General features: G+C 37.9%; 6 protein-coding genes across 9 annotated transcripts in view; 3 read left to right on the plus strand and 3 right to left on the minus strand.

The window, feature by feature from the left end:
- The first annotated feature begins 3226 nt into the window (after positions 1–3226).
- LOC120465333 (putative C-type lectin domain family 20 member A) lies at positions 3227–4086 on the plus strand. Its single transcript, XM_039655033.2, has one exon. The coding sequence runs from the start codon at positions 3280–3282 to the stop codon at positions 4084–4086; it is 807 nt and encodes a 268-aa protein (XP_039510967.2). The 5' UTR covers positions 3227–3279.
- On the minus strand, positions 3932–7995 carry LOC120465336 (very-long-chain (3R)-3-hydroxyacyl-CoA dehydratase 4). 2 transcript variants are annotated; one of them, XM_039655035.2, is made up of 3 exons: positions 6611–7995; positions 6214–6323; positions 3932–5737 (listed from the first exon to the last, which is right to left on the minus strand). In XM_039655035.2, the coding sequence occupies exons 1-3, from the start codon at positions 6698–6700 to the stop codon at positions 5674–5676; spliced, it is 264 nt and encodes an 87-aa protein (XP_039510969.2). In that variant the 5' UTR covers positions 6701–7995; the 3' UTR covers positions 3932–5673. The 2 variants fall into 2 exon arrangements, 1 of the variants encoding a protein (XP_039510969.2); XR_016168345.1 differs by lacking the exon at positions 3932–5737 and adding an exon at positions 5747–6059 and having other exon boundaries at positions 6611–7993.
- Positions 7996–9082: 1087 nt separating this feature from the next.
- On the plus strand, positions 9083–9850 carry LOC120465293 (putative C-type lectin domain family 20 member A). Its single transcript, XM_039654972.2, has one exon. It carries the CDS (start codon positions 9083–9085, stop codon positions 9848–9850), a length of 768 nt encoding a protein of 255 aa, XP_039510906.2.
- Positions 9851–10089: 239 nt separating this feature from the next.
- Positions 10090–14434, minus strand: LOC148998497 (very-long-chain (3R)-3-hydroxyacyl-CoA dehydratase 4-like). The gene is made up of 5 exons (XM_089130314.1): positions 13810–14434; positions 13413–13522; positions 12555–12661; positions 11480–11614; positions 10090–11248 (listed from the first exon to the last, which is right to left on the minus strand). The coding sequence occupies exons 1-5, from the start codon at positions 13897–13899 to the stop codon at positions 11166–11168; spliced, it is 525 nt and encodes a 174-aa protein (XP_088986440.1). The 5' UTR covers positions 13900–14434; the 3' UTR covers positions 10090–11165.
- Positions 14435–16267: 1833 nt separating this feature from the next.
- On the plus strand, positions 16268–17082 carry LOC148998498 (putative C-type lectin domain family 20 member A). Its single transcript, XM_089130315.1, has one exon. It carries the CDS (start codon positions 16282–16284, stop codon positions 17047–17049), a length of 768 nt encoding a protein of 255 aa, XP_088986441.1. The 5' UTR covers positions 16268–16281; the 3' UTR covers positions 17050–17082.
- Positions 17083–17287: 205 nt separating this feature from the next.
- LOC120465335 (very-long-chain (3R)-3-hydroxyacyl-CoA dehydratase 4) overlaps positions 17288–19366 on the minus strand; it is a 29631-nt gene continuing 27552 nt past the window's right edge. For all 3 annotated transcript variants that reach the window (XM_089130327.1, XM_089130321.1, XM_089130318.1), the window contains 2 exons: positions 18678–18812; positions 17288–18446 (listed from right to left, as the gene is read on the minus strand). In XM_089130327.1, coding sequence (XP_088986453.1) covers positions 18364–18446; positions 18678–18812 — 218 coding nt within the window. In that variant the 3' untranslated portion in view covers positions 17288–18363. The remainder of the gene's footprint in view (positions 18447–18677; positions 18813–19366) is intronic.

Consider the following 19366-nt stretch of genomic DNA (forward strand, 5'->3'; position numbering starts at 1 on the left):
AATGAATCATTCTAGAATGACTGGGGTAGTTTTGTCATGGAGTAAATCCGCAGAAACTAATATTAATAGAATGTTAACAAAATTTGTTAACATTCTATTAATCTATTAACCTTACACTTTACAATAAGGTTCCATTTATTAAAGTGTACATTTAATGTACACTTTAATAAATGGAACCTTATTGTAAAGTGTTTCCGATTTATGTCTCTTGAGCTCAGTGTTGGACAGATCAGTTTTAACCATTCATTAAAGTGAATCGGTTCAAAGGAGTCATTAGTTCGCGAATCGGACGTGTCATTAACGGAACCACGGCACAGATATATCCAGGCAGTTTAGAACATCGCACGAGATTTGTCTCGACCTATTTTTACAGTCTATGGTCTCGACAGTCGACACAGAAAACATTTCATCAACACGATAGATTTTTTTTTTTTTTGGTTTATTGAAAGTGTGTTTTTTTTCACAATTCACAACCAGTAGTTCAGAAGAAAAAAACTTCGGTCTTCCGACTTTTTACCATCGTGTATTCTCAAAGATATTCAGTCAACTCAATTCATAAACATGCGCGAGGGGGAGAGAGAGCAAGACATTTTGAAGACGGCGCGCGTGACCGGTGCTTTCACTCTTGTTCCCTCCGTTAAACAAGCGAAAGACATTTTGAAGACGGCGCGCGTGACCGGTGCTTTTACACTTGTTCCCTCAGTTAAACAAGCGAAAGACATTTTGAAGACGGCGCGCGTGACCGGTGCTTTCACACTTGTTCCCTCAGTTAAACAAGCGAAAGACATTTTGAAGACGGCGCGCGGGACCGGTGCTTTCACTCTCGTTCCCTCAGTTAAACAAGCGCAGCAGTCACTCATCTACATCACTTACCGGTCAAATATGGCTTTGGCGGGACATAAATACGCATTGGGAAGGCTGGCAGAAAACAGCTCACCAGTTCCAGTCTTCGTGCGCTTGATGTTTAAACGCACTTGCGCTTTTAATACGCGTGCAAAAACAATCCCCGCCCCCACGCACGTCAAATACACAGGGAATGATCATCGGCCTGTTCACATCGGCCCTATTTTGACATCGGAACGATACCGATGTGTAAAAAATTGACCAAATCGGCCGATGTTATATCGGCGGCCGATATATCGTGCACCACTAATGGTTGTCATTGTGTTACTTCTACTTTTACTAAAGTAAATATTTATCTGGTTATTTGTATTTTTACTTAAGTACTGAGATTCAGTACTTCCTCCACCACTGCCGTATAGACAGGAGGAGGAGCTCGCAGGCAGTCGAGGGACGTGGAGGCTTAAAGTCTGATAAAGTCAAGGGAGAAGCTTATAGAGAGTCATAAAGTTGATCCTGCTTCTGCTCATGGACAGCTAATACTCACTCTCTCCGTCTCTGAGATTCGGAAGGGAATTATTCAGATTTCAATCGGCACAGCTACTAGAAGACATACAGGTTTGCTCATGTGACAGGCTCAGTTTGGCTTCAATTTTCTCCATTGAAATCAATGGGGTCCATTGTGGTGGGTCCAAACAATTTTGAACTAGGGGAAATCCATAATATTCATTGAGGCAATTATTAAATCTGAATATGTTTTCTCTCACCTTACATTCAAAAATATATTTGTATGTAGGGTGGACCATCATCTAATTTGCCACTCGGGTTGTTTCATGTCTGTAATAGGTTGAAACAAATTTATTAGCATTGGTTTTCTCGAAACTATAACAGGTTATTTAATTAGGTTTTTGAGTAAGATCTATTACAATTTTCAGCCTCTTGATCTTATTAACTGTGAGCTGTAACTGTACGTTCACACCACCGCCGACTTGAGCTTCCAATGCGGCCGGAAGTCGTTCATTTTCAATGGAAGGCGGCTTTTCTCAGCTGCTTCGGTCTGTGCATGCGCCAGAAGTGATCTCTCACGCGTGTACGTCACTCGTTGTTTACACAGAGATTTCAGAAGTTTACCCAATCACTGTGAAGATCTAAACATATTTAGATATACAGGAAATCGCAATGGAAGACGATTTCGATATATCCAAATATGTTTAGATCTTCACAGTGAAAGGTAACACTTGTGAAATCTCTGTTTAAACAATAATTGACGTAGGCGCGCAAGCGATCACTTCCGGCACATGCGCAGACCGAAGCGCCCGCGCCCTCGGATCAGTTGGACATGGCTGTGGTTACAAGAGGTAAAAACGATATAAATACTGTTCGTTTTCTCACACAAACCGCTCGTTTCGTGTCTTAGGCCAGCAATGTGTACTTACAATTACGAGTCATTAAATCATGTTTAATTTGGACTTCTCTTTGAGGTGAACCCAGGGCACCCCCTAAACCTGCATTATATGACTGACAGACAAGAACGGTTTGACCTAAAAATATCAAATTTGAAACTACTGCAGAAACAAAGACACCTACATCTTGGATGCCCTTGAGGTAATCAAAAATTAATTTCAAAGTGAACTATCCCTTTAAAGACATCGTTAAAATAGTCCAAGTGACTACAGTGGCTCAATTTTAACTTTATCAAGCGACGAGAACACTTTTTGTGCGCAAAAAACAACAAAATTAACTACTTTATTTCAACTGTTCACTTCATATGCGCCTCTAGTCAGTTAAACTAGTGTAATTGCGTAGAGCTACATCACACGTAGGCTCACTATTGGCCGACGCTGGTCGTGTCTGATGCGTGTGACGTACAACAACAGATCATACGCAATTACACTAGTTATTTATTTATGTTTTTTTTTTGCGCACAAAAAGTGTTCTCGTCGTTTGATAAAGTTAGTAACCCAAAAATGAAAATTGTGTCAGTATTTACTCACCCTCATGTTGTTCCAACCTTCGGAACACAAATTAAGATATTTTTGATGAAATCCGAGAGCTGGATCACTCCTGCACACTAGTCCATAGACTTCTTGTGGGATTGAAACTTGCCGGCCTCGAAAAGTTATTAAAGACATCGTTAAAATAGTCCAAGTGACCACAGTGGCTCAATCTTTAAGACTTGTATGTGAAACAGGTGTTTATGTAGATATGTCCTTTCCTTGAGTCACCTGATTTGCCTATTGTTTAAGTTTTTAAATAAAAGAGATTTGTTAATGTAATGCAGGCGGTAGAAGACACTGTGATGAGCTGCCCTGGTTTTTATGGGTCTGTTCATGGCAGAAATTTGTGAAAGGTGTGGCGAGTCAGCAACATCATGACAAAGGTGAAATCCCACATTTATTCTGGATTCTGCTGCTGCGCTGGGAGATCACCTGCAGAGACATGAAGGCCTCAGTAACTCTGCTGCTCTTTTTGAGTCTCTTTGAGCCGAATCTCAGCGTCTACAGATATCACTTTTTCGTGAATGTGACTATGCCCTGGAAAGAGGCACAGGATCATTGCAGAGCGCACTACGATGACTTGTCCACTATCCGTAGTAAAGATTTACAGATGCTCTCTACCAATCCTAAACTTAAAGCTGTTTCTTTTTGGATTGGACTTGAGAGAGACGGTAATGACAATAACAAGTGGGTATGGTCCGAAGGCGGGCAGGCAACGATAACGTTTTGGAAAGATGGAGAACCAAATTTTGATCATGAAAAATGTGGCGCTATCAATAAATACATATATAAATCGTTTGACGCCAACTGCACCAGGAGTCTTGAATTTTACTGTATGAGGGTCTTTGAGCTGATCCTGGTGCAGCAGAAAAGCACATGGGAAGAGGCTCTGCTATACTGCAGAAAAAACCACATCGACCTGGCCATACTCAACTCAGAAGACATCATGGAAGAAGCGCAGATAAAGAGCACAGCAGCCGATACAGATTACATGTGGACCGGACTGCGCTTCATCGCTGGTCACTGGTTCTGGGTGAATGGAGAAGGGATGGGCTATAAGGTCTGGTCTGCGGGTGCAGAGCCCCAGTGTCCTGCCATGGATCAGCGCTGTGGGGTTTATGATCGAACACAGAACGTTTGGAAACCCGCAGACTGTGAGCAGAGACTCAACTTTCTCTGCGTCAAGAAGGGATACAAGTCTAATCTTTTAAGGTTAGCAGATACTGGGAACGGAGAGTTTCTCGCATAGTCATTTTCAGAAACATCTACTTTCTTTGCTTTGTGTTTGTAATGATGTTTTTTTTTTCATCATGATGAAATTGATGATTTTACTGACAAAAAGTTGCTCAAAATATTGACCTGTGTAATGCGTAAGAAATCAATTTAGCAGCACTCATGACACTTATTTTATTCAATGCATAGAAATGTTCAAAAACTGACTTGTAACTAAATAAATGAATGTTTGGATTCTTTTATTTAATATTCACTGTTGTTTTGGTGGCAGCACACGTCTCGCTGCGTAAGTGACATTGGAGCAACTTTTATTACGCCAGTCTGGTGACATTCCCTCATCAATCTGTAGGTTGGATTCTATCAAGGACTTATAAAATGTTTTGAATAATTTACATTTAGAATATTTGACAAAAAGTTAATTTTACTTGTGCTAGAAGATATTCTGGCATCATTAACCTAATTGATTTTTTTTTAATAACAGTGAATTTAAAAAAAATCATTTCACCAATTGCCTACATTTTCAATTTTATGTCTAAAAATATTATTTGTCTTAAATTACTTTGTAGGTGTTGGTGTAGAACAATGTATACAAACTGTGTGATGGTTTCAGTAATGATCAGTGAACAAAAAAAATTAGAAAATAAATTAATATAAAGGCAAGACATTTTTCTATTATTTTGACCTTGGTAATTCCATTATTTTGGCATTTATTATTAAGGCATGCCTAAAGAATGGTCATCTCCAGGACACTGCTAATCTGCTAATGTTTTTAAACGTAATGTTGAGTATGGCCATCGATAATGTATCAAAGCTCTTTACTTCGCTTTAAAGGAGTAGTTCACTTTTAATAAAACTTTTGCTGATAATTTACTCACCCCCGTGTCATCCAAGATGTTCATGTCTTTCTTTCTTCAGTCGAAAAGAAATTTTCGACTGAAATACTGTTTTACTAGTATTTTGGTAAAAATTTAAAATTTGTACAGTACAAATTTTATTTTTACAGTAATACTTTTTCTAAAATACTGTTTATTATTTGGGTCTTTTAGCTGGACAGCAAAAAAATGTTGAAAAGTTGAAATTGTGGGTTTATATGGTCAGACTCTGAGTGTGTCATTACATTATTAACATTTAGCGAAATCAAGGTTTTTGACCTGCCAATATCTAAGGAGCCGTTTATACGACCATTTTCAACTAAAAACGGTTTATGCATAAATAACGGTTTATACATTGGCCGTTCATTTAAACGACACCGGTGTTTTGCTGGGCAAATGGGTAACCATGATTTATCTCAAATACAGGAATATTAATAATCAAAACAAGGCATTGTGTGTATGTTCCCTGTAGTTCAGTAGCATGTGCTTAAAAACAGAATCAGAATGAAACAGAATGTTTAAAGAATATTAAAATCAGAATGAAAAGGACTGTTTTTTCTTGTTTGTTTTTTTTAATTATATTGTTTTTGTTATTTTTTTCTAGTTAAAAATTAATTTCAGGAATGCACTCCCCCGCCAACATAATACTCCCATGGTTAGAATATTTCGCTTTGGTGAATGAGCCAGTACTGATATCTTGTTCTTCTCCGGGTTAGTTTTCCTTCGGTTTCTTAATCCAGCTGCCCAGAATCTCCTTCCTTTCCTTCAGCAAGAGTAGTGCTGTGAAACTGGATCCTTCAAAACACAGAGAAGATGACAATCCACTGACACACTCACGCCAAAATAAATGGCAGAAAATGAGCAAATGGATGTATTCAAAAATTGTACTTAAGCCACATTTAAAAATGTATGAATGTCATTGCACGAGAAAATATGACAAAACATGGCACTTCCATATCCATTGAAATGCAGACATTTTTAAGCGTGGCTCAATTGTACTTTTACAGTAGTAACCAGCCCATAAGCATTTATGGGGAATAAATGGACATCGATGCAGGTACTTTAGGTTGGACTGAATCCGTCGCTTCAGGCAATTGTGAGTTTACATCACGCAATTCTGGAAAATATGTCAGAATTGTGAGAAATAAAGGTCACAATTACCCTTTTTTTTCAGTGGCGGAAACAAACTTCCATAGTAATCACGGACATTCGCATTCAGACGGGATTAGATTATTCATTATTCATGTCACAAACCTTATTCATACACAAACCTTAGAAGGCCCAGTATATTCCACAGATAAAACTGCACACACACGATTGGTTTACTCTGAAACTCTTCCAGACTGATGAGGAGAAACAGAAGGACATTTCTCTCCATTACCTGTAAATGGAAAACAGCATTAAGGAATAATACATGTAACGTTACATATACAAATCATGCACCTTAAACTCATCTATCCCAATAGCTCTGAAACAGACACACATTTCTTTCAATTAGGCACTTCCTTAAATCTTGATTTGTGGCAACAGTTTGGGAAATATTTCATAATATCACAAAAAACAGGAACTAGGTCTTTTGCAAATGAACACTTAACAATAACAGTACATGAATAATAATGTACTATTACTTGAAATAATAGTGCTGTGAATGTGGTCTTTAAATTTTACCTGCATAAAGCGAGGGAAAAGTCTGCACTCCTCAAAACCGTCTACTATGTGAAACAGTTCTAACAAAGACAGAAGCTGACAAACACCCATCGTAACACCTACAAAATAAAAGGTGCCGGCCTGGGCATCTAAGAACACAACACAGGATATCAGAACAGGTTTGGGATTATTTAAAGTAATAAAACAGCAACTATTAAAAACAGTCCATCTTAATGTATCTATAGGGGCTTTCGCACCGGAACCTTTTCATAGTTCCTAAAACTATTGGCGAACAGGAACTAGGAACGATTTCAGTTCTAGGAACTCTTTTGGAGGAACTAATTTAGCTGGTACTTCAGAGTCGGGTCTAGACCAGCACTATAGGAACTACCAGTGACATTAGTGTTCACTGATTGGACGAATACACGCGAAACAATAGCACCCGCCGTTTTTAAAAAAGCTATGTAAACACACAGATTGCAGCCAGAAACTAACTCTACGAACATGTGAAACAGTGATAGATTGGCCTCTTAAACTTTACGCTGAGGAGAAAATTCAACGAAACTTTGAGGAGACTAAGCTGAACATGATCATGTATTTCTGCGAGCGGTTGTGACTGGCGATGCGAATGCAACCAGGGGAACCATTAGTTCTCGGAGAACCACCCTGGTGGCTAGTTCCTAGAACTATCCGGCGCGAAAGCCCCTTGAATAGCAAGTATTTTCAGCAGAAAATATATATTATCTATATAAAAAAGTAATAGTATGTCTATTAAAAAAGCAGGCCTGGTTTCACAGACAGACCTTAGATTTCAATTAGGACATTTAAGTAGCTTTTATAAACATGAAAAATAACATTAAAGGTGTGCATCTTCAGACAAAACAATGGCACTGACTACTTTTTTAAGATATATCAGTGCAAGTTGCTTTTAGTTAAAACAGCACAAAGACATGCATTTTAGTTTTAGAGGGATAGTTCATGCCAAAATGTAAATTCTGTCATTAATGACTCACCTTCATGCCGTTCCAAACCAGTAAGACTTTTGTTCATCTTCAAACAAAAATGATATTTTTGATGAAATCTGTGAGCTTTCTGTCCCTTCATTGACAGCTATGCAACTACCACTTAGACACTTCAAAAAGTTGATAAAGAGATTGTAAACTAATCCATATGAATTAAGCGGTTTACTTAAAATTTTCTGAAGAGACTCAGTCGCTTTATATGATTTTTTTAATTTAGACTCTTAAGCCCCTTTTCCACCAAAGCATTTTGAGAGCCGGTTCGGAGCCGGTGCCTGCGCGCGAACCAGTTCTTAGTGTTTCGACAGCCGGCCAGGAGAACTGGTTCCAAGTAGTTCACTTTAAAAAAAACTTGCTGATAAGTTACTCACCCCCATGTCATCCAAGATGTCCATGTCTTTCTTTCTTCAGTCGAAAAGAAATGAACGTTTTTGATGAAAACATTCCAGGATTTTTCTCCATATAATGGACTTCAATGGGAACCAAACGGTTCAAGGTCCAAAATGAGATTTCAGTGCAGCTTCAAAGGGCTTAAAACGACACCAGACGATGAATAAGGGTCTTATCTAGCGAAACGATTGGCCATTTCAAAAATAAATAAAAAAGGTTTAAGTTTTATAAGCACAAATGCTCGCCTTGCTCTGTTTTGTGATGCGCGTTCGTGACTCTCCTGTTCAAACTCGTTCATCAAAATGAACGAATCTTTTTTTCGAGTCATGACTCAAAGGGTCCTAGATAAGACCCTTATTCATTGTCTGGTGTCGTTTAAAGCCCTTTGAAGCTGCACTGAAACTGTCTTTTGGACCTTGAACCGTTTGGTTCCCAATGAAGTCCAATATATGGAGAAAATTTCTTTTTGACTGAAGAAAGTAAGACGTGGACATCTTGGATGACATGGGGGTGAGTAAATTATCAGCAAAAGATTTTTTTAAAGTGAACTACTCCTTTAATGTCAGTAACATATTAAAGAGCACTAGTCAACATCTAAATGCTTTACTTGAGAATGGCGAGCGGCAAGAATTGTTTAGATTTCCAAATACCTACAAGACTTCACATTAGGCCTGGTTTCACAGATTAGGCAAGAACTAGGACATTTAAGAAGCTTTCATAAACGTGCCTAAGAAAAAACATCCGCGTATCTTGAGACAAAACAATGGCACTGAGATTTGAATATTTAGTATCAGTTGCTTTCAGACGTAACGTAAGACTTGTATGTGAAACAGGGGTTAATGTAAATATGTCCTTTCCTTGAGTCACCTGATTTGCCTGTTATTTACGTTTTTAAATAAAGAGATTTGTTAATGTAATGCAGGCGGTGGAAGACACTGTGATGGCAGAGCTGCCCTGGTTTTTATGAGTCAGTTCATGGCAGAAATTTGTGAAAGGTGTGGCGAGTCAGCAACATCATGACAAAGGTGAAATCCCACATTTATTCTGGATTCTGCTGCTGCGCTGGGAGATCACCTGCAGAGACATGAAGGCCTCAGTAACTCTGCTGCTCTTTTTGAGTCTCTTTGAGCCGAATCTCAGCGTCTACAGATATCACTTTTTCGTGAATGTGACTATGCCCTGGAAAGAGGCACAGGATCATTGCAGAGCGCACTACGATGACTTGTCCACTATCCGTTGCAAAGATTTACAGATGCTCTCTACCAATCGTGAAATTAACACTACTTATTTTTGGATTGGACTTGAGAGAGATGGTGAAGACAATAACAAGTGGGTATGGTCCGAAGGCGGGGAGGCGACGATAACGTTTTGGAACGAAGGAGAACCAAATTTTGATCATGAAAAATGTGGCGCTATCGGTAAACGGACATATAAATTGTTTGACGCACCATGCACCATGAGTCTTGAATTTTACTGTATGAGGGTCTTTGAGCTGATCCTGGTGCAGCAGAAAAGCACATGGGAAGAGGCTCTGCTATACTGCAGAAAAAACCACATCGACCTGGCCATACTCAACTCAGAAGACATCATGGAAGAAGCGCAGATAAAGAGCACAGCAGCCGATACAGATTACATGTGGACCGGACTGCGCTTCATCGCTGGTCACTGGTTCTGGGTGAATGGAGAAGGGATGGGCTATAAGGTCTGGTCTGCGGGTGCAGAGCCCCAGTGTCCTGCCATGGATCAGCGCTGTGGGGTTTATGATCGAACACAGAACGTTTGGAAACCCGCAGACTGTGAGCAGAGACTCAACTTTCTCTGCGTCAAGAAGGGATACAAGTCTAATCTTTGAAGGTTAGCAGATACTGTGAACGGAGAGTTTCTCGCATAGTCATTTTCAGAAACATCTACTTTCTTTGCTTTGTGTTTGTAATGATGTTTTTTTTTTTTCATCATGATGATAATGATTTTACAGACAAAGTTGCTCAAAATATTGGCCTGTGTAATGCGTAAGAAATCAATTTAGCACTCATGTCACTTATTTTATTCAATGTATAGAAATGTTCAAAAACTGACTTGTAACTAAATAAATGAATGTTTGGATTCTTTTATTTAATATTCACTGATGTTTTGGTGGCAGCACACGTCTCGCTGCGTACAGTTAGTGACATTAGAACAACTTTTTCTTACACCAGTCTGCTGACATTCCCACCTCCATCTGTAAGTTGGACTCTATCAAGGACTTAGAAAATGTTTTGATTAATTTACATTTAGAATATTTGACAATAAGTTAATTTGACTCGTGCTAAAAGATATTCTGGCATCATTAACCCACCATTTATTTGAGTAACAGTGAATTTGTTTTTGTTTTGTTTTGTTTTTTTCATTCCACAAAGTGTCTCCATTTTCAATTTTATGTCTAAAAATGTTATCTGTCTTAAATTACTTTGTAGGTGTTGGTGTAGAACAATGTATACAAACTGTGTGCTGGTTTCAGTAATGATCAGTGAACAAAAAAATATTTATAAAGGCAAGACATTATTCTATTATTTTGACCTTGGTTTCTTAAAGGCATGCCTAAAGAGTGTTCTGCTCCCGGACACTGCTAATCTGCGAATATTTTTAAACTTAACGTTGATTATGACCGTCGATAATGTATAACCAGGCTCTTTAGTTCGCTTTAAGACAATACTGGCTCCAAAATGTTCTAAAATACTGTTTAATGGGTTTTTAACCCTGACAGCATTTAAAAGTTGAAATTGTGGGTTTATATGGTCAGGTACTGAGTGTGTCATTATATTATTAACATTTAGCAAAATCAAGGTTTTTGACCTGCTAATATCTAAGGAGCCGTTTATGCGACCGTTTTCAACAGAAGATTTTTTTATGCGTTTTAGCCATTCATTTACACGACACCGGTGTTTTGCTGGACAAATGGGTACTTTCAGTACCATGATTTACCTGTAGTTCAGTAGCATGTCCTTTAAAAACATAACATCAGAATGAAACAGAATGTTTTTTTTTTAAACTGATATTGTTTTTGTTTGTTTTTTTCTAGTTAAAAATGTAATTTCAGGAATGCACTCCCCCGCCAACATAATACTCCTATGGTTAGAATATTTCGCTTTGGTGAATGAGCCAGTACTGATATCTTGTTCTTGTCTGGGTTAGTTTTCCTTCGGTTTCTTAATCCAGCTGCCCAGAATCTCCTTCCTTTCCTTCAGCAAGAGTAGTGCTGTGAAACTGGATCCTTCAAAACACAGAGAAGATGACAATCCACTGACACACTCATGCTACACGCCAAAATAAATGACAGAAAATGACCAAATGGATGTATTCAGAAACTGTACTTATGCCACATTCAAAAATGTATGCACGAGATAATATGACAAAATATGGCACTTCCATATGCATTGAAATGCAGACATTTTTAAGCGTGGCTCAATTGTACTTTTACAGAAGGCATGTCATATTATTTTACCTAATACAAGAAGTAGTAACCAGCCCATAAGCATATATGGGGAATAAATGGACATCGATGCAGGTTCTTTAGGTTGGACTGAATCCGTCCCTTCAGACTCAGACCAGTAAGGCAACATATGTACAATGGTTATTCCTAAAAATATAAGAAAGGGACAAAAAAAAGATTGTGGTTAGAGATGCAAAGCTGTGCACAATGTTTTACCCAAATGCGGCTCATTTTTCTGTATTGTTAAATGAAGTGAGGCGTGACTCTTTATCACAGTTGGACATGCTGCAGCAGGATCAGGCTTTCTCAACACATTTCCTGACAAACTCCCATAAAGCCTTAAGACAAGTGCGCTAACTCATTTCCGGCTGGCTCAGGTCAGCTTTCTATTTGAAACGAAGCTTTTAAGACGATTTGTGCATGCCCAGACACGTGCTCATGTGTTGAGCAAAAATTTGAGATGTACAATGTCAGTGTGTAAGTTGCAAACTTGGTTGTATCAAAAAAGCATCAATTGTACTGCTTGAAACGGATGGATATGACAAATATTATAATTTTCATCATCAGTTACTTCTAGTGGACATCAGAACTCAAGTTGAAAATGATGGCAAGACTCTAAAAACCAAGTTTTTTTTCTTTGAAACATTTTTTGTTTTTTTGGTTGTGGTCAATTTTCTTTTTAAACATTAAAAATCTTACAAATGCAGATATGATTACAAATGTCTACTGTACATACATTATCTATGTATTAGCAGTGCAAAGCAAAGTTTCAGCTAAATTTCAACTTCCATAAAGAAACTTAATATTTTATGTATAATTGTATTATATATATATATATATATATATAGTAATAATGAAGCAATAAAGCATCTTATATTCCAGAGAAATATTGTTGCTGTTAGTATTCATCTATAGTGTCTCCCAACCAGGGGGAAACATTTGCAGTCCTGATGCTCTTAACAATTGTATAAATATATATATTTATTTCCAAAGCGATCTGATCACATATGATGGCATTTACAGTATTTTTTTTTCCAAATTGCCACAGTATCTCCTTAAATAATATTGTAATGGTAATCATTTGTACCTTCTGTGACAGCAGACAGCAAGTACACTGGAACTGACAGCGTTTGATGCACCCACAGCATTTTCAAATACGGTGTGCCTGTAAGGCAAAATAACTCGTGTGGATACCTGTAGGACAAACAAACCACAATATGACCAACAGAACTACTACAATTAGCATCTACCACACTCTGAAGCCCTATTCATATAGGACTAGTTTTCTTATTGGTTATTTGAGTTACAATTCTTATCACTCGACATCTGTGATTTCATGTACCGATCCGGATGGGACTAACATCTAGAAGTGGACGTTACAGAAGCTCATCTGCATCACATACGAGACATTTATATAGAAGTGTCTGTTTATAATAACCCACAAAAGTGAGCAAAGTCTTCTAAACAAGTTTCTTACCTGACACTGATATTAAAATATCTTAGCAGTTTCCGGGATTTGGGCTCTATTTATTCATTTTATCATTTAAATTTTTCGTCAAATGCCATCATTAATTAAATGAAAGCATGAAAAAGGAAGCATTAGTATAATACAATATCAGTTATAATAGTTTATATCTTGCAATTCTGCTTTAATTCAGAATTGTGACTTGTTTTCTCAGAACTTGGTGATATAAAGTCGCAATTGTGTTATAGAGTCAGAATTACGAGTCAGTCTTTTTTTCCTCAAACTTGGACTAGATTATAACAGGCAATTGTGAGTTTGCATCACGCAATTCTGGAAAATAAGTCAGAATTGTGAGAAATAAAGGTCACAATTACCCTTTTTTTTCAGTGGCGGAAACAAACTTCCATAGTAATCACGGACATTCGCATTCAGACGGGATTAGATTATTCATTATTCAATGCAAACGTGAAAGACACAAACCTTAGAAGGCCCAGTATATTCCACAGATAAAACTGCACACACACGATTGGTTTATTCCGAAACTCTTCCAGACTGATGAGGAGAAACAGAAGGACATTTCTCTCCATTACCTGTAAATGGAAAACAGCATTAAAGAATAATACATGTAATGTTACATATACAAATCATGCACCTTAAACTCATCTATCCCAATAGCTCTGAAACAGACACACATTTCTTTCAATTAGGCACTTCCTTAAATCTTGATTTGTGGCAACAGTTTGGGAAATATTTCATAATATCACAAAAAACAGGAACTAGGTCTTTTGCAAATGAACACTTAACAATAACAGTACATGAATAATAATGTACTATTACTTGAAATAATAGTGCTGTGAATGTGGTGTTTATATTTTACCTGCATAAAGCGAGGGAAAAGTCTGCACTCCTCAAAACCGTCTACTATGTGAAACAGTTCTAACAAAGACAGAAGCTGACAAACACCCATCGTAACACCTACAAAATAAAAGGTGCCGGCCTGGGCATCTAAGAACACAACACAGGATATCAGAACAGGTTTGGGATTATTTAAAGTAATAAAACAGCAACTATTAAAAACAGTCCATCTTAATGTATCTATAGGGGCTTTCGCACCGGAACCTTTTCATAGTTCCTAAAACTATTGGCGAACAGGAACTAGGAACGATTTCAGTTCTAGGAACTCTTTTGGAGGAACTAATTTAGCTGGTACTTCAGAGTCGGGTCTAGACCAGCACTATAGGAACTACCAGTGACATTAGTGTTCACTGATTGGACGAATACACGCGAAACAATAGCACCCGCCGTTTTTAAAAAAGCTATGTAAACACACAGATTGCAGCCAGAAACTAACTCTACGAACATGTGAAACAGTGATAGATTGGCCTCTTAAACTTTACGCTGAGGAGAAAATTCAACGAAACTTTGAGGAGACTAAGCTGAACATGATCATGTATTTCTGCGAGCGGTTGTGACTGGCGATGCGAATGCAACCAGGGGAACCATTAGTTCTCGGAGAACCACCCTGGTGGCTAGTTCCTAGAACTATCCGGCGCGAAAGCCCCTTGAATAGCAAGTATTTTCAGCAGAAAATATATATTATCTATATAAAAAAGTAATAGTATGTCTATTAAAAAAGCAGGCCTGGTTTCACAGACAGACCTTAGATTTCAATTAGGACATTTAAGTAGCTTTTATAAACATGAAAAATAACATTAAAGGTGTGCATCTTCAGACAAAACAATGGCACTGACTACTTTTTTAAGATATATCAGTGCAAGTTGCTTTTAGTTAAAACAGCACAAAGACATGCATTTTAGTTTTAGAGGGATAGTTCATGCCAAAATGTAAATTCTGTCATTAATGACTCACCTTCATGCCGTTCCAAACCAGTAAGACTTTTGTTCATCTTCAAACAAAAATGATATTTTTGATGAAATCTGTGAGCTTTCTGTCCCTTCATTGACAGCTATGCAACTACCACTTAGACACTTCAAAAAGTTGATAAAGAGATTGTAAACTAATCCATATGAATTAAGCGGTTTACTTAAAATTTTCTGAAGAGACTCAGTCGCTTTATATGATTTTTTTAATTTAGACTCTTAAGCCCCTTTTCCACCAAAGCATTTTGAGAGCCGGTTCGGAGCCGGTGCCTGCGCGCGAACCAGTTCTTAGTGTTTCGACAGCCGGCCAGGAGAACTGGTTCCAAGTAGTTCACTTTAAAAAAAACTTGCTGATAAGTTACTCACCCCCATGTCATCCAAGATGTCCATGTCTTTCTTTCTTCAGTCGAAAAGAAATGAACGTTTTTGATGAAAACATTCCAGGATTTTTCTCCATATAATGGACTTCAATGGGAACCAAACGGTTCAAGGTCCAAAATGAGATTTCAGTGCAGCTTCAAAGGGCTTAAAACGACACCAGACGATGAATAAGGGTCTTATCTAGCGAAACGATTGGCCATTTCAAAAATAAATAAAAAAGGTTTAAGTTTTATAAGCACAAATGCTCGCCTTGCTCTGTTTTGTGATGCGCGTTCGTGACTCTCCTGTTCAAACTCGTTCATCAAAATGAACGAATCTTTTTTTCGAGTCATGACTCAAAGGGTCCTAGATAAGACCCTTATTCATTGTCTGGTGTCGTTTAAAGCCCTTTGAAGCTGCACTGAAACTGTCTTTTGGACCTTGAACCGTTTGGTTCCCAATGAAGTCCAATATATGGAGAAAATTTCTTTTTGACTGAAGAAAGTAAGACGTGGACATCTTGGATGACATGGGGGTGAGTAAATTATCAGCAAAAGATTTTTTTAAAGTGAACTACTCCTTTAATGTCAGTAACATATTAAAGAGCACTAGTCAACATCTAAATGCTTTACTTGAGAATGGCGAGCGGCAAGAATTGTTTAGATTTCCAAATACCTACAAGACTTCACATTAGGCCTGGTTTCACAGATTAGGCAAGAACTAGGACATTTAAGAAGCTTTCATAAACGTGCCTAAGAAAAAACATCCGCGTATCTTGAGACAAAACAATGGCACTGAGATTTGAATATTTAGTATCAGTTGCTTTCAGACGTAACGTAAGACTTGTATGTGAAACAGGGGTTAATGTAAATATGTCCTTTCCTTGAGTCACCTGATTTGCCTGTTATTTACGTTTTTAAATAAAGAGATTTGTTAATGTAATGCAGGCGGTGGAAGACACTGTGATGGCAGAGCTGCCCTGGTTTTTATGAGTCAGTTCATGGCAGAAATTTGTGAAAGGTGTGGCGAGTCAGCAACATCATGACAAAGGTGAAATCCCACATTTATTCTGGATTCTGCTGCTGCGCTGGGAGATCACCTGCAGAGACATGAAGGCCTCAGTAACTCTGCTGCTCTTTTTGAGTCTCTTTGAGATGAATCTCAGCGTCTACAGATATCACTTTTTCGTGAATGTGACTATGCCCTGGAAAGAGGCACAGGATCATTGCAGAGCGCACTACGATGACTTGTCCACTATCCGTTGCAAAGATTTACAGATGCTCTCTACCAATCGTGAAATTAACACTACTTATTTTTGGATTGGACTTGAGAGAGATGGTGAAGACAATAACAAGTGGGTATGGTCCGAAGGCGGGGAGGCGACGATAACGTTTTGGAACGAAGGAGAACCAAATTTTGATCATGAAAAATGTGGCGCTATCGGTAAACGGACATATAAATTGTTTGACGCACCATGCACCATGAGTCTTGAATTTTACTGTATGAGGGTCTTTGAGCTGATCCTGGTGCAGCAGAAAAGCACATGGGAAGAGGCTCTGCTATACTGCAGAAAAAACCACATCGACCTGGCCATACTCAACTCAGAAGACATCATGGAAGAAGCGCAGAGAAAGAGCACAGCAGCCGATACAGATTACATGTGGACCGGACTGCGCTTCATCGCTGGTCACTGGTTCTGGGTGAATGGAGAAGGGATGGGCTATAAGGTCTGGTCTGCGGGTGCAGAGCCCCAGTGTCCTGCCATGGATCAGCGCTGTGGGGTTTATGATCGAACACAGAACGTTTGGAAACCCGCAGACTGTGAGCAGAGACTCAACTTTCTCTGCGTCAAGAAGGGATACAAGTCTAATCTTTGAAGGTTAGCAGATACTGGGAACGGAGAGTTTCTCGCATAGTCATTTTCAGAAACATCTACTTTCTTTGCTTTGTGTTTGTAATGATGTTTTTTTTTTTCATCATGATGATAATGATTTTACAGACAAAGTTGCTCAAAATATTGGCCTGTGTAATGCGTAAGAAATCAATTTAGCACTCATGTCATTTATTTTATTCAATGTATAGAAATGTTCAAAAACTGACTTGTAACTAAATAAATGAATGTTTGGATTGTTTTATTTAATATTCACTGCTGTTTTGGTGGCAGCACACGTCTCGCTGCGTACAGTTAGTGACATTAGAACAACTTTTTCTTACACCAGTCTGCTGACATTCCCACCTCCATCTGTAAGTTGGACTCTATCAAGGACTTAGAAAATGTTTTGATTAATTTACATTTAGAATATTTGACAATAAGTTAATTTGACTCGTGCTAAAAGATATTCTGGCATCATTAACCCACCATTTTTTTGAGTAACAGTGAATTTGTTTTTGTTTTGTTTTGTTTTTTTCATTCCACAAAGTGTCTCCATTTTCAATTTTATGTCTAAAAATGTTATCTGTCTTAAATTACTTTGTAGGTGTTGGTGTAGAACAATGTATACAAACTGTGTGCTGGTTTCAGTAATGATCAGTGAACAAAAAAATATTTATAAAGGCAAGACATTATTCTATTATTTTGACCTTGGTTTCTTAAAGGCATGCCTAAAGAGTGTTCTGCTCCCGGACACTGCTAATCTGCGAATATTTTTAAACTTAACGTTGATTATGACCGTCGATAATGTATAACCAGGCTCTTTAGTTCGCTTTAAGACAATACTGGCTCCAAAATGTTCTAAAATACTGTTTAATGGGTTTTTAACCCTGACAGCATTTAAAAGTTGAAATTGTGGGTTTATATGGTCAGGTACTGAGTGTGTCATTATATTATTAACATTTAGCAAAATCAAGGTTTTTGACCTGCTAATATCTAAGGAGCCGTTTATGCGACCGTTTTCAACAGAAGATTTTTTTATGCGTTTTAGCCATTCATTTACACGACACCGGTGTTTTGCTGGACAAATGGGTACTTTCAGTACCATGATTTACCTGTAGTTCAGTAGCATGTCCTTTAAAAACATAACATCAGAATGAAACAGAATGGTTTTTTTTTAAACTGATATTGTTTTTGTTTGTTTTTTTCTAGTTAAAAATGTAATTTCAGGAATGCACTCCCCCGCCAACATAATACTCCCATGGTTAGAATATTTCGCTTTGGTGAATGAGCCAGTACTGATATCTTGTTCTTGTCTGGGTTAGTTTTCCTTCGGTTTCTTAATCCAGCTGCCCAGAATCTCCTTCCTTTCCTTCAGCAAGAGTAGTGCTGTGAAACTGGATCCTTCAAAACACAGAGAAGATGACAATCCACTGACACACTCATGCTACACGCCAAAATAAATGACAGAAAATGACCAAATGGATGTATTCAGAAACTGTACTTATGCCACATTCAAAAATGTATGCACGAGATAATATGACAAAATATGGCACTTCCATATGCATTGAAATGCAGACATTTTTAAGCGTGGCTCAATTGTACTTTTACAGAAGGCATGTCATATTATTTTACCTAATACAAGAAGTAGTAACCAGCCCATAAGCATATATGGGGAATAAATGGACATCGATGCAGGTTCTTTAGGTTGGACTGAATCCGTCCCTTCAGACTCAGACCAGTAAGGCAACATATGTACAATGGTTATTCCTAAAAATATAAGAAAGGGACAAAAAAAAGATTGTGGTTAGAGATGCAAAGCTGTGCACAATGTTTTACCCAAATGCGGCTCATTTTTCTGTATTGTTAAATGAAGTGAGGCGTGACTCTTTATCACAGTTGGACATGCTGCAGCAGGATCAGGCTTTCTCAACACATTTCCTGACAAACTCCCATAAAGCCTTAAGACAAGTGCGCTAACTCATTTCCGGCTGGCTCAGATCAGCTTTCTATTTGAAACGAAGCTTTTAAGACGATTTGTGCATGCCCAGACACGTGCTCATGTGTTGAGCAAAAATTTGGGATGTACAATGTCAGTTTGTAAGTTGCAAACTTGGTTGTATCAAAAAAGCATCAATTACTGTTTGAAACGGATGGATATGACAAGTATCATTTTCATCATTAGTTATTTCTAGTGGACATCAAGTTGAAAATGATGGCAAGACTCTAAAAACCAAGTTTTTTTTCTTCGAAACATTTTTTGTTTTTGTTTTTTGGTTGTGGTCAATTTTCTTTTTAAACATTAAAAATCTTACAAATGCAGA

This window comes from Pimephales promelas, chromosome 1, assembly GCF_988280905.1.
Source record: "Pimephales promelas chromosome 1, fPimPro1.hap1.1, whole genome shotgun sequence".
Classification (NCBI taxonomy): domain Eukaryota; kingdom Metazoa; phylum Chordata; class Actinopteri; order Cypriniformes; family Leuciscidae; genus Pimephales; species Pimephales promelas.